Source organism: Sturnus vulgaris, chromosome 14 (genome assembly GCF_052056855.1).
Source record: "Sturnus vulgaris isolate bStuVul1 chromosome 14, bStuVul1.hap1, whole genome shotgun sequence".
NCBI lineage: Eukaryota > Metazoa > Chordata > Aves > Passeriformes > Sturnidae > Sturnus > Sturnus vulgaris.
Window position 1 is genome coordinate 6042727 of NC_142256.1, and position 13515 is coordinate 6056241.

At 54.1% G+C, this 13515-nt stretch overlaps 1 protein-coding gene across 1 annotated transcript in view; it reads left to right on the forward strand.

Annotated features, from left to right (window-relative positions):
* The first annotated feature begins 1216 nt into the window (after positions 1-1216).
* PCDH19 (protocadherin 19) overlaps positions 1217-13515 on the forward strand; it is a 59250-nt gene continuing 46951 nt past the window's right edge. Inside the window, exons 1-2 of the mRNA XM_014884988.2 lie at positions 1217-3357; positions 6269-6596. Of these exons, the coding sequence (XP_014740474.2) occupies positions 1217-3357; positions 6269-6596 (2469 nt within the window). The remainder of the gene's footprint in view (positions 3358-6268; positions 6597-13515) is intronic.

Genomic DNA, 13515 nt, shown 5'->3' on the forward strand with positions numbered 1-13515 from the left:
GGGGGTTTGCCCGGGGGACCGGCCCCCGTTTAACCCCGGCGAGGGGAACAGCGTGTTGGGAGGTCTCGGAGCCACGACCCGCCGGGCACGGAAAGGGAAGGTGTCCCCCTCCCGGTGAAACCTTCCCCGGGACCCTGCGTACGGCGGACGCGGAGACAGGAGGTAAGGCACGGGCGCACACACCGGGAACGCTTTATTTCATTGTTTATTTCATTGTTTACTTGTTTATTTCATTGTTTATTTCATTGTTATTTCATTGTTTATTTCATTTCACGGTAGCGCGGTGTTTCCTCCAGGGATCAGCGCGGTGCAGCGAGCGGGGCTGGAGCCTCCCGGGGGCGTTGGGCGGTCCCGGGCCCCTCGGCGGCTCCCGGGAACAGTGCCCAGAGCGACGGGGTCGTGCCCCACAGGGTTCAGTCTCTACTGAACGGACTCGGAGCGCTCCGCGGGACCCGGCGGGGATCCGCCACCGCCCAGTGCGCACCCGCTAAAGAATTAATCGGTGACCGCAGCCGCGGAGCAAAAACACCGCTGCGTCCTCAGCTCGCGGGCAGCGGGACGGGCTCAGCGGAGCAGCACGGGAAGCAAGGACAGCAGGGACAGGACGGACTCCCGGTTCGGGCAGCGTGTCCGTCCAGTCCCGCTCCGCTCCGCTCCGCGCGGCTCCGTGCCCGCTCCGCTCCCGTCCGCGCCGCTCCGCCGGCTCCTCCCCGGCCCCGCCCCCCGGCCGGCGGCGCGATCCCATTGGCGGCGGCGCGGCGCGCCGGCCCCGCCCCCGAGCGCCCATTGGCCGGAGCTCAGCGCCGCCCGCCCCCGCGCCGCCCGCCCCCGCGCCGCCCGCCGGCGCTCCGGACTGCGGGCAGTGGCGTGCGGCCGCCGCAGCGAGCGCCGGCGGGAGCGGGCTCGGCTCGGCGCGGCTCGGCACTGCACGGCTCGGCTCCTCGCTTCTCGCTCCGGTACCGCTCGGCTCAGCATCCCGCTTCTGTTCCCGCACCCGCTCGCCATGCCCGGCCCTTCCGCGGCGCCGCCGGCACGGAGCGCCTGAGCGGACGGCGTTGGCGTGTGCGCGGGGGACCGCGGCTCCGGTGCCCGCAGCCGGCCGGCCGCCGCCGGGGCAGCCCGGCGGGCGCTGCCCGCATGAGCGCGGCGGGCCCCTGAGGCGCGCGGCCGGCGGCCGTCGGGGCGCGGCGCGGCGGGCGGAGGGGGCGGCGCGGCCATGGGGGCTCTCCCGGCGCTGCTCGGGGCCGCTTTGCTTTGGGCCGGCGCCGGGGCCCTCGTCAACCTCAAGTACTCGGTGGAGGAGGAGCAGAGGGCCGGCACGGTGATCGCTAACGTCGCCAAGGACGCCCGGGACGCCGGGTTCGTGCTGGACCCCCGGCAGCCCGCCGCCTTTCGGGTGGTCTCCAACTCGGCCCCCCACTTGGTGGACATCAGCCCCGGGTCCGGGCTGCTGGTGACCAAGCAGAAGATCGACAGGGACCTGCTATGCCGGCAGAGCCCCAAGTGTGTCATCTCGCTGGAGGTGATGTCCAGCTCCATGGAGATCTGCGTGATCAAGCTGGAGATCAAGGACCTGAACGACAACGCGCCCAGCTTCCCCACGGACCAAATCGAGCTGGAGATCTCGGAGACGGCCAGCCCTGGCACCCGGGTGCCACTGGAGAGTGCCTATGACCCGGACTCGGGCAGCTTTGGTGTGCAGAGCTATGAGATCACCCCCAATGACCTCTTTGGGCTGGAGACCAAGACGCGGGGTGATGGGTCCCGTTTTGCTGAGCTGGTGGTGGAGAAGAGCCTGGACCGTGAGACCCAGTCCCACTACAGCTACGTGATCACGGCTCTGGATGGTGGTGACCCGCCCAACTTTGGCACGGTGGAGCTCAGCATCCGCGTCATCGACTCCAATGACAACAACCCGCTCTTCGAGGAGCCAGCCTACACCGTCAGCGTGCCTGAAAATGCCCCTCCGGGGACGCCAGTCATCCGCCTCAATGCCTCTGACCCGGACGAGGGCACCAACGGCCAGGTCCTTTACTCCTTCCACAGCTACGTCTCTGAGCGGGCCCGGGAGCTCTTCCAAATCGACCCCCAGAGCGGCCTCATCACGGTGAGCGGTGCCATCGACTATGAGGAGGGTCACGTCTACGAGCTGGACGTGCAGGCCAAGGACTTGGGGCCTAACTCCATCCCTGCCCATTGCAAAGTGACCATCAGCGTCCAGGATGCCAACGACAACCCGCCCCTCATCAACCTGCTCTCTGTCAACAGCGAGCTGGTGGAGGTGAGCGAGAACGCCCCGCTGGGGTACGTCATCGCCCTGGTGCGCGTCTCGGATCGCGACTCCGGGGCCAACGGGCGCGTGCAGTGCAAGCTCCTGGGCAACGTGCCTTTTCGACTGCAGGAGTACGAGAGCTTCTCCACCATCCTGGTGGATGGGCGGCTGGACCGGGAGCAGAGGGACCAGTACAACCTCACCATCCAGGCTAGGGATAACGGCATCCCTTCCCTGCAGGCCACCAAATCCTTCACCGTCAAGATCACTGATGAGAATGACAACCATCCCCATTTCTCCAAGCCCTACTACCAAGTCATTGTGCAGGAGAACAACACCCCAGGGGCTTACCTGCTGTCGGTGTCAGCCAGAGACCCTGACCTGGGCCTCAATGGCAGCGTGTCCTACCAGATCGTGCCCTCCCAAGTCAGGGACATGCCTGTCTTCACGTATGTCTCCATCAACCCCAACTCTGGAGATATCTATGCTTTGAGGTCCTTCAATCATGAACAGACCAAGGCCTTTGAGTTCAAGGTCTTGGCTAAAGATGGGGGTAATCCTTCTCTGCAGAGCAACGCCACTGTCAGGGTGATCGTCCTGGACGTCAATGACAACACGCCCGTGATCACGGCCCCGCCGCTGGTCAACGGGACAGCAGAGGTGTACATCCCCAGGAACGCAGGGGTTGGCTACCTGGTGACAGTGGTCAAGGCAGATGACTATGACGAGGGTGAAAATGGCAGACTTTCCTATGAAATGGTGGAAGGAGACAGAGGGTTTTTTGAGATTGACCAGGTCAATGGAGAAATAAGGACCACCAGAGCCTTTGGGGAGAATGCCAAAACAGCCTATGAGCTCATCGTGGTGGCTCACGACCATGGGAAAACATCTCTCTCGGCTTCTGCCTTGATTTTGATATACCTGTCTCCAGCTCTGGATGCCCAGGAGTCCATAGGATCTGTTAACCTCTCCTTGATTTTCATTATTGCCCTGGGTTCTATTGCAGCCATTCTTTTTGTCACCATGATCTTTGTGGCAGTCAAGTGCAAAAGGGATAACAAGGAAATCAGGACCTACAACTGCAGGTAAAGAAAGATACCTTTGTTTATGTTCACCTGCGGGTGTGCTTTGATTTTTGCCATCGCGGTTACTTTTGCATTTGCTGCCGTATACTTGGGGGGTGGTGAAGAGGGGTGGATTTGCCTTAGGAACAAAAGTGACGTTCCTGTCCCCGTAAGAAAATTTCTTGCAAAGCTTTAAGAAATTGCTCCCTGCGAGGAAGAGCGGAGTAACGAACCGACTTAATCGTGCGGCTCGACAATCTGTTGCAGCATCCCTGATTTTTCCATCGGAAAAGCGGGGAAGAACGGTTCTACAGGAGCGGTTTTCCAGGGGCATGGCTGGTTCCCGTGGGCATCCCCCCATCCCCAGCACAGCTCCCGGGGCTGGCAAAGGCGGGGGGGGAGGAAAAAAATCCTCCGTGGCCACCGCAGCATCCCCGCAGCAGACGGTGCGGTGGCATCGCCGAGCCTCGCTGGCCCTTCAAAGGAGCTTTTGTGTGCCCGCTGCGGCTCCTCGCCACGCTGGCCAGCAGCAGGAACAGCGGCAGAGCCCCCCCGGCGAGCAGGGCAGGGATGGGGCCAGCCAGGGTTTTGGTTCTGCCCCGGTTTGGGTGAGCGCTCCGTGGTCCCAAATGCCGGAGGGGAGGTCAGCCCCGAGCCTGGAGCCCTGAAAGGCTGATAGGGGAAATCCAGTCCCCCTGAATATGTAACAGCCTGGCGATTATTGTCTCTCTTTTACTATTCTCTGTGTTACACAAGTTAGGAGACAAATGCTAACCACACATGAATATCAATCAGATGCCATAAAAGAGCAGCTGCAATGCCTCATAAATGGTTTAATCCTGTTACTGGTGAAATAGCCATGACTTCTCCATTCCTTCGGCACCGAGTCGTTTCAGAGAGGAGGGATGGAAATTAATTTTGCTCTACCTTGGAAACGCACGCTCGCCCCTGGCAATTCAGCGGCGCGGGGGGATGTGCGGTCTTTAAAGTTTTATTTACGCAGAAATAATGCCGGAGAGTCGGGGCATTGTACCCCGTTTTCACAGCGTAAAGTGCGTTTATAAGCCTTTTTGCTCGATGGGGGAAAAATCATCTGCAAATAAAGGTCGGTCTGTGCTGTATTATGGGATGTCTAGCTTCGAGTGAAAGCTCACAGACCAGATTTCTTGCCAGCTCGGCCCATTAAAGGAGGCTAGGACCTGAATGGATAAAAAGATAAAAATCATGTTGTGGCGGTGCCCCTAACAGCTTCTCACATACGTATAAACCCCGGGTTTACTGTCACGGCTTAGGGATTAATGAAGTGCGGTTTAATTAAATAATTGGTCAATAGAGAAAGGACGGCAAAATGAATGCCTGCGGGAAATAATTGGGCTCTCGCATTGCCAAACTTAAACATTTAGGTAAACAAAACAATTAAAGCTTCATCAAGCATTGTTAGACGAGTCAGCAGCATATAGATTGTTGGCACGACAGAAAGCCCTGCCTTGCTCTGATTTATTTGCACACTCGGGGGTGTTAGCAGTGTGTGTCTGAGCAGGAGTCAGCTGCAGAGGTGGGGAAGCACCAGGCAGGCTCAGCAGCAGCAGTGACCATGGGGCACCCTCTCCCCACGCCTCCAGGCTTTGCAGTGCCTTGCTTTAGAGATTCTTCACAAGAGCTGCTGGAGAGTCTTCAAAAAACGTGTTAATTTATGAGGCACATACGAGGGCTGTTCGACTTAGTGGCATTTTCGTGCTCAGGCAATTAGCTTTCCTGGAGCAAGAATATTTGTCCAAGATTTGCCTTTCCAGATAAACTCTATTATTTATTCATCCCATTATTTTTGTTGCAGCTATTGGATTTTATTTTTTTAATGCTGTTATCATAACAAGAAGAGGAGCAACATCCTGACTTTCAAATGTGTATTTCTGACTCTGCATAGCATTTGATGTGCTTCCCTAGGAAATACTGAGTTGCCCAATGCTGTGCATGCACAAATTCATGGCGGGGACTGTTGTGGTGCTCACTGTGGGAAGATGAGCCACAGTCACTCTGAGCCGAGCAGACCCCACTAATGCAAGGTGCAAATAATTTGTCATTATTTGCTTGGGTGGTGCTTTGCAGTAACTTTTTTCCCCTGGTGTTTTGCAGAAGGCAAACAAGGCACTTCATCAGTTGATTCTTTTGGCAGGTGGGAAGCAAAGAGGGAAGGAAAGGCAGAGAAAAACAAGCTTGCAGTAAAATAAAAAGGTCAAGAAGGATCGTTTTTCTTTGCAAAACACACGGTTGTTGTTCTCTGATTTCTAGAAGGTGAAAGCATTTCCCAGCAGATGTGCGTGTCAGGGTGAGGGAGAAATGGAATTCAGTTGGAGAAAAGATCAGGTATGATCAGGAGACAGTCAAAACACCAGCAATTTAGATAAAGCATTAATAAACAAACAGCCTTTGGAGTGTGAGAGAATTGAGCTTGCCAGCTAGGACTGCTTCTGGGTCTGCTTTATTTACTGCTATGGAAAATGAACTGGGAAAAAAATCTGCCATTCGTTTTGAATTTTCATTATGGGAACCAAATTAAATCACTTTTAAAATCCTTATTATGCATGGAAATGAATGCAGGTACCCTTTTCAGTTCATGGGTTTTAACATCCCCATTTTTCTCTTCTGCAGGCTGGACTTTACTTCTAGTAACCCAATATCAGCAATAACATACGCTGGATCAAAACAGAGGCATTTTACCTTCCCATTCTTTCACATATTTGACCTGAGAACATTGTAGATATGAAAATAAGCTAAAGGCTGTGTCGTGCCACCAGCCCCAAACCATGACGTAACGTGCATGACTAAGAGGGCTACAGGAGATGGGGGCCGAGCCCTCGGGGTTTCTGCATGGGTATTTAGCAGGGCAGGGTTTGGGATGCTCTCAGCTTCTCATTTTCCCTCTGTCCCCTAGAATCGCAGAGTACTCCTACGGGCATCAGAAGAAATCAAGCAAGAAGAAGAAGATCAGCAAGAACGATATCCGCCTGGTGCCGCGGGACGTGGAGGAGACGGACAAAATGAACGTGGTGAGCTGCTCCTCTCTCACCTCCTCCCTCAACTACTTCGACTACCACCAGCAGACCCTGCCCCTGGGCTGCCGCCGCTCCGAGAGCACCTTCCTCAACGTGGAGAGCCAGAACAGCAGGAACGCCGGCTCCAACCACATCTACCACCACACCTTCACGGGCCAGAGCCCCCAGCAGCCCGACCTCATCATCAACGGCATGCCCCTGCCCGAGGTGGGTGTGGGCACGGCTCCGGGGCCAGGAGAGGGGCAGCTACCCCAGGAGAGGGATACAGGCACTGCTGGCTGCAGTGTGCTGGGCACAGACACCTGGGTGGGTTCTGTGTGCTGGGCACAGACACCTGGATGGGTTCTGTGTGCTGGGCAGAGCACACCTGAGTGGGTTCTGTGTGCTGGGCACAGACACCTGGATGGGTTCTGTGTGCTGGGCACAGACATCTGAGTGGGTTCTGTGTGCTGGGCACAGACACCTGGATGGGTTCTGTGTGCTGGGCACAGACATCTGAGTGGGTTCTGTGTGCTGGGCACAGACACCTGGATGGGTTCTGTGTGCTGGGCACAGACATCTGAGTGGGTTCTGTGTGCTGGGCACAGACACCTGGATGGGTTCTGTGTGCTGGGCACAGACACCTGAGTGGGTTCTGTGTGCTGGGCACAGACACCTGGATGGGTTCTGTGTGCTGGGCACAGACATCTGAGTGGGTTCTGTGTGCTGGGCACAGACACCTGGATGGGTTCTGTGTGCTGGGTGGTTTCTATGTGCTGGACAGAGCAAATCTTGGTAGTTTCTGTATGCTGGACAGAGACACCTGGATGGTTTCTATGTGCTGGACAGAGCACACCTGGATGATTTCTGTGTGCTGGGCACAGACACCTGGATGGTTTCTGTGTGCTGGGCAGAGCACACCTGGATGGTTTCTGTGTGCTGGGCACAGACACCTGAGTGGGTTCTGTGTGCTGGACGCCCCAGGGGGAGGCAGTGATGGAGTATGGGCAGGGGGAGCAGCCAGCACTCACCTGTGGGTTCTGGGGCAGCCCTGGTGTGTGGCCATGGGTGGATGTTTCATCTCCAGAGACCTCAGGAGTGCCCAGGTGGCAATGGGCCAGGCCAGGCTGCCTCCACCTGTGCAGGAGGCTGGAGGTGGCTGCTTTGCAGGTGGATTCTGAGTGTGGTGATGCTCAAGGGAGGAGACACTTGCCTTCACAGAAGTTTTTCTGAAAGGTTGTTGGAAGGGGTGTTGGTGGTTGTTGCTCTGGAGGCAGCTGGCTGTGCTGGGGATGCAGACAGTGCAGGATGCCCCACTGTGAGCACCTGCACACCTGGCCCAGTGCTGTCCCTTCACTGTGCAGGACCCTGGCTGCCATGGCAGGGGTGTGTGGTACCTGCTGGAGGCAGGGAAAGGGACCACTCTCATCCACACCATCCTCATCAGTTTCTTCTAATTCTTTGGCTTTCCTGTACATCACAGGCATCATTTAGTGTTGCTTGTTTGTCTCTCTTTGAATTATTGTTTGGTTTTAAGCAAAACAATCAAAGGTTTGTCATGTTTCCTGCTTTGAACAGAGTAACAAAGCTGAAAAAGCAGCTGAAATATTTATGGCTCACTCTGTTTTGTGTTCAGTGCGCTGGTGTAAATGCAAGATGCTGCTGCTGAAGGCAGTGGAGCTGCTTCAGATTCACCCTGGTGCTGCAGAGATCCGAGTCCAGCCTTGGGGGCTGGTCCTGCTGTGGCTGTATTGGCAGAATGCTCACTGAACCCTGGTGTTTGACTTCCCCTGAGGCAGAACAGCTCTGAGAGGTCTTGTACCAGTGCTGGCCTCTATGAGTGACCATTGCTGTTGGCATGCTGCAGGCAGTGGTCCCTGAGGAGTTCCTGTCTGCCTGGAGCAGTGTCTTTTGGAGAGGATTCTGGAGTGCATCTCTGGCTGGTGCCTTGCTATGGGCACTGGAGCAGTGGAGCATCCTGTCAGCCTGTGATTCACTGCCACCAGTCACAAAATCCATCACATGCTGGCATTCTCCAGAAGTGCATGCTGGCAGTGGGAGGTCTCAGGTGCCAGGGAGGATGGAAGGACCATCAGGAACATCATAACTCAGCTGAGAAAGTTAACAGGCAGCTGCATGGGGAAGGCAGTGCTGCCTGTGCTTCTCTTTGTTGCAACAGCTGGGCTGGGGTCGCAGGGAATGTGCCCTCCAGAGATTTCCCTGCCTTGTTCACCCTCTTAGGAGGGAGATGGAATCCTCATTTCTCCTTGTGGCTCCAGCCCCATTTTCCCATCACTTGTGCAGGTGAGATGCACTGTGAAGAGCTGGTAGCTTGCCTGGGGAAGGAAGTTTGTGTGCTGTAATGAGTGGCAGTGGGATGTGTCCCCCAGCAGCCCTGGCAGCTGGCAGGAGGGCAGCAGGCAGCTCCCCACTCCTGCCAAGGGACTGTGCAAGAGAAACATGTCCTGGCAGGGATCTGCTCGCTCCCTGGAGGTGCTTTTGGATAAAAGGGCAGGACTGGGGTACAGGGTGGAGAAATGCCAACTAGAAGCTGTTTGGAAGTTTAGTTTAGGGTGGGAATGTGGATGTTATTTGGCAGAACCCCAGTGTTACACTTCCAGCTGTTGCAGGCAAAGCTTATCTTGCAGGTGGTGTGGATTCTAAAAATTCCGGTGGGCCCTGAGAGTGAGGTGGTTCATGGTGCTTGTGTGACAGCCCTGTCCTGGCACACAGGGTGACACAGAAACTCCACAGAAGTTGTTTCCGTGGAGGAGCATGGCAGCCCTGCACCCCTGCAGCCCATCACTGCTGTGGTGAGATGCCGTGGCTGTGCAGGGTGCTCTTGGCACAGCTCGGGGTGGTGAGCATTTAATAAACACAGTCCCTGCCCAGAGTTTACAGAGCCAAAGCGTTCCCTGCAGAGCTTGCAGTGGTGCTTTGTCTGGGCTGGTTTGGATGGCTCCCGGTGATGAAGCCGCCGCTGTTTCCCCCGGGAGCCTTGATGAGGTGTCAGCATCGGGGAGATATCATTGCTGCTCCACCTAGGAGTGACTTCCCCTGATGGGAAGGCAAAGCATGGGTTGATAACAGATAAAAGACGAGGTAAATGTGTCTCTGGCAGTGTCACTCGGCATATGGTGGCTGTGGCTGGGGGTGAGCGATTGCCTCTGCACACACACGCTGCCCCAGCAGCAGAGGGTTTGTGATGTAGCCGGTCTTTAACGTGAGCCTCATTTACTTTAACAGTCAGGAGCCTTGAAATAAAAGTCCCCGAGGATGGCTTGTTTGTGGAGCTTCAGGAAATGTTTCTTCTAGTGCTGTGGCAGGTCTCGGGGCTGGGAATAATTGGGTTTGTTGGTGCTTCTCATCTTTCCCTGGTGATCCGGAAAGGATTAAAGAGTGGTGTCTGTGGGGGCTGCAGCCCCGCTCTGAGGATGCAAAAGAAAAGAGAAACAACCTTTATAAAGCTTTTCTGTTTGGGTGGGGCTGGGCTTGGCTGTCAGCTCTGCTTGTGCCAGGGCACGGCTGCCAAGAGAGCATCGGGAGGCAGTGGGGGATGTCCTGGGGGAATATCCTAGGGGATGTCCTAGGGGGATGTCCTGGGGTGTTCTGGCCCTGCTGGGAATCTCTGCTCCCGTGGGTACCACTCAGGGATGCTGCCCAGAGCCTCTCAGCATCCCTGTGGCTGCAGGCAGCGATGGCAGCAAGGGTTTGTGAGCAGCTCTGGTGATCGTGGCTGTCAGCAGGAGGCTTGGCCCCCGTTAGTGTTTGGACTTGTTTTTCAGCAGGGAGAGTGGGACATGTTGGAGCTGCAAGGGCATTGCTGCTCAGAGGCTTTGCTGCTGCCAAGAGCTCGTTTTTATCTTCCTTCTGAGCTGGAGGAGAAGTCAGCTTTGAAACCAAAAGGGCTTGTTGTCAGGTTTTGCATGTATATTGCTGGGAGTTGTACCAGGAGATTAAAAATCAAAATTAATAGGAGCCATTAGGCAGCTTCCTTGATAAAAATGCATGTTGCATTGGGGTGGTGTGGAAACTGGTCTGAATGCTGAGCCTTTTAGGATCCAAGGGACATGACTTGCATGTGGAGTAGCCACCCTTGGGTAACACTTACATGCCTGGGTTTTGACTTGATGGTTTAAAAAGTAAACAGTGTGTGTGTGTGATGGCTGTATCTGTGTTTCAGAGGCAGTTTTACATCCCAGGTCTGCACTGCTTTGGGAGATGATGTTTGTTTGCTGCTCCAGGAGGGGAAACACCCTGGGGACAGCAGCTCACTCTGTCCCCAGCTGTCCCCTGGGGCCACCGTGGTGGCTAGTCCAGGGCAGGACCTGGCATGTGAGGGGCGAGGAGGGGGTGACATGGGAGCAGGAGAGCCCTGTTTGAGATGTCCCGAGGTGGAATGAGCAGGAGTTCCTGGCTGGCTCTGTCTGGGGGTCCGGGATGGCTCCGTGGTGGCAGTGCTGACATTGCACTGTAAGCACAGTGTGGGTCAGGTCTGCTCTGCTGCTGCTTTGGTGCGACCCACTGGAGGAGAAGGTCAAGGTGGAGGAGCAGCCCCTGATCCAACAGGACCAGAGTCCTCTGGGGACCCCACAAACCAGCAGCTGCCAGAGCTGTGGCCAGCACCAGGGGGGCTGTGGCCATCCACTGCCTGCCTCCCCGATGGCCACCATCAGTAAGATGGGGAATTACTGGTTTTAGTGATAATCCTGGTCTAATCCCCCAACCTTGATACACTCTCTCATAATCCTCACTCACACTGATTTAGCTGGGGCTCCTCGTGCCTGCAGGGATTATTTGAGGGGGCAGCAGTTGCAGGATGAGGCCCCGTTGGTTTCAGGTCTGCTTTGTACTACCTGGAAAGTGTTCTCGTGGCTGTGGGAAATGGTTTTCTAAGCACAATAGAGCAATTTCCGTTTCAGGCAGCACCGGCAGCTTTTGCTTTGGCTATCTGGCGGTGTTAACTAAAGCACATTTCTACAACACACAAAGAGTTTTGTTTTGTAAGAAATGAAATCAGCGTGGCTGTTTCTCTTTCTCTGTCATTTCTCTACTTGTCAATTCTTTCTTCCCCTCCAGCTTATCCTCCTCTTCTCCTCTAGCCTTAAAAAGCCCCCAAAGTGTCTGTTATAATCACATTTTGTGTGTTACAACCAGAATGAATGTACTCACTTTAATATGCTGGGTTTGAGGAAATCAGTTTCTGTCTGGTATAACAGACAATTTGTTATAAACCATGCCATTTAGAAGTGAAGGGCCTCGCTTTAGTGCAGCGCTGGGGAAACGTCATGATACATAATTGGAAGGGATTTGGCTTGCTTCTGAGTAATACTGTGTATAGAGCAGGGGAAAAGGGAAAAAAAGGAGAGGATTTCCAACCAGAGAAAGTTTGCGGTGTTGAGACAGGCCAGGCTGATGAAACGAGGCTTATTTTCAGGAGGGATAATAATTAAAGCATTACCAGAGATGATGTTCCAGTAGCAGGAAGGCTGACTTTGCAGGCAGCGTTGCCAGTCTTGTTTTCTCCTTGGGAGGTCACTGTAACTCAGCACTTTTTTGTGCCTGCGACTGATGTGCTCCGTGCTGGGTAAGAGCAGGTCAGGGCTCTGCTCCTGCCCTGAGCCAGCCCTGCCTTCATCCTGCACAGCCCCCCAGATGCTGAGAGTGATGCTCTCAGCTTTAGACATCACTGCTCATCCCCATCCTGGGGACAGCTCTGGTCCCTGCCTGGGCAGCCAGCATCACTCTGCATTGCCAGGGAGCAGAGCTGGTGTGGAGGGACCCCCGGAGCTCCCTGCCTGCTGTCCCTGCTCGCTCCAAACCTCAGCAGACCTCCCAGATTAACTGCTCCCAAAGTGTTCTGTGTATCACTCTGGGTTCCCTCACCTCTCTGAGCGTTGGAGGCTGACATTATGGAAATCAGCAGCTCTTTATTCCAATCTGAGCTCAGCCTAACCAAATTATACATCTCTTAATGTAATCTCTCCAAGCTGTTGTATGGAGGAATTCACTGGAATACCTGGCAAAGAGATAAATACACCAGCTCCCATTCATGTTTAACCATGCCACGCCCCTGGGCCTTAGGCAAGCCTTTAGTTCAATACTCTGGGGCTTTTCCTAAGATCGTCAAATCATTTGAGTTGGAAAAGGCATTTAAAATTTGAGTTCAGCTCAGAGCTGAGCATTGCCGAGTTCCCCAATAAACAACACATGTTTTGTGTTGGTGATTTTGGGCTTTTCTTGCCCGTGGTAGGGTCATGGTCAGGAGGGACCAAAGGTTCATGGAGGATTGGGGCTGGTGTGGCTGTAGCTGCTTGTATTTAACAGCAAGACCTGAGTGCTCCCATGGATATGATCATGTAGTTATGTATTACATACTGTGTGCTGTGTCTTGTATTTGTGATATTTTACATAGAATCACAGAATCATTTAGGCTGGGGAAGACCTCTGAGGTCATCAGGTTGAAACACTCACCTAACCCTGCCATGTTCACACTTGCATGCCTATGCATACAAAAAGTGTGTATAGAATCATTACATATTGCACCTAATTATGTGAGTATATAATATGTCATATCATCAGATACATTTCATTTGTTTTTATGCTGCTGCTTTGGGTTTTATGGTTCATTTTTACTGGAAGTGGAGAGGCTCCTCTTGTTTTCATAGAATCATAGAATGGTTTGGGTTGGTAGCTTCCTTAAATATTTCCTCTTGGAAAATTTGAATTTCTGATGCATATTTCTAATGCATAACTTGTGAAGTCTTATTTAAAAAAGCTTTTGCAACTATATTTACATGGCAGATAAGAATTTTCTCTTAAATTGGGAAAGATTTCTAGTAAGTTTTCTTCAAAATTTCATCAGAAGGGTAGTCTTGCATGGTACTTTATGGGCTTTGTTACAGCAGAATCCAAGTGAATTTGTATTGTTTGAGTGATTTGAACTCTGTGGTTTCTCCCTCTCGTTTCCTTTACATCAGGCACATGCTCAAGCAGAGACATCGTTGAGGCCAAGTGCAGTAGCCTTTGAATAACCTTGTGTGCATCTGCTTGGCTGGGTGCAAGAGCTGCATTTTCCAGCTGCCATTTCCTCAAGTCCCTCCTGAGGGCTTTGAGCCAGAGAAGCTCCTCAGCCAGGTGCCCTTCC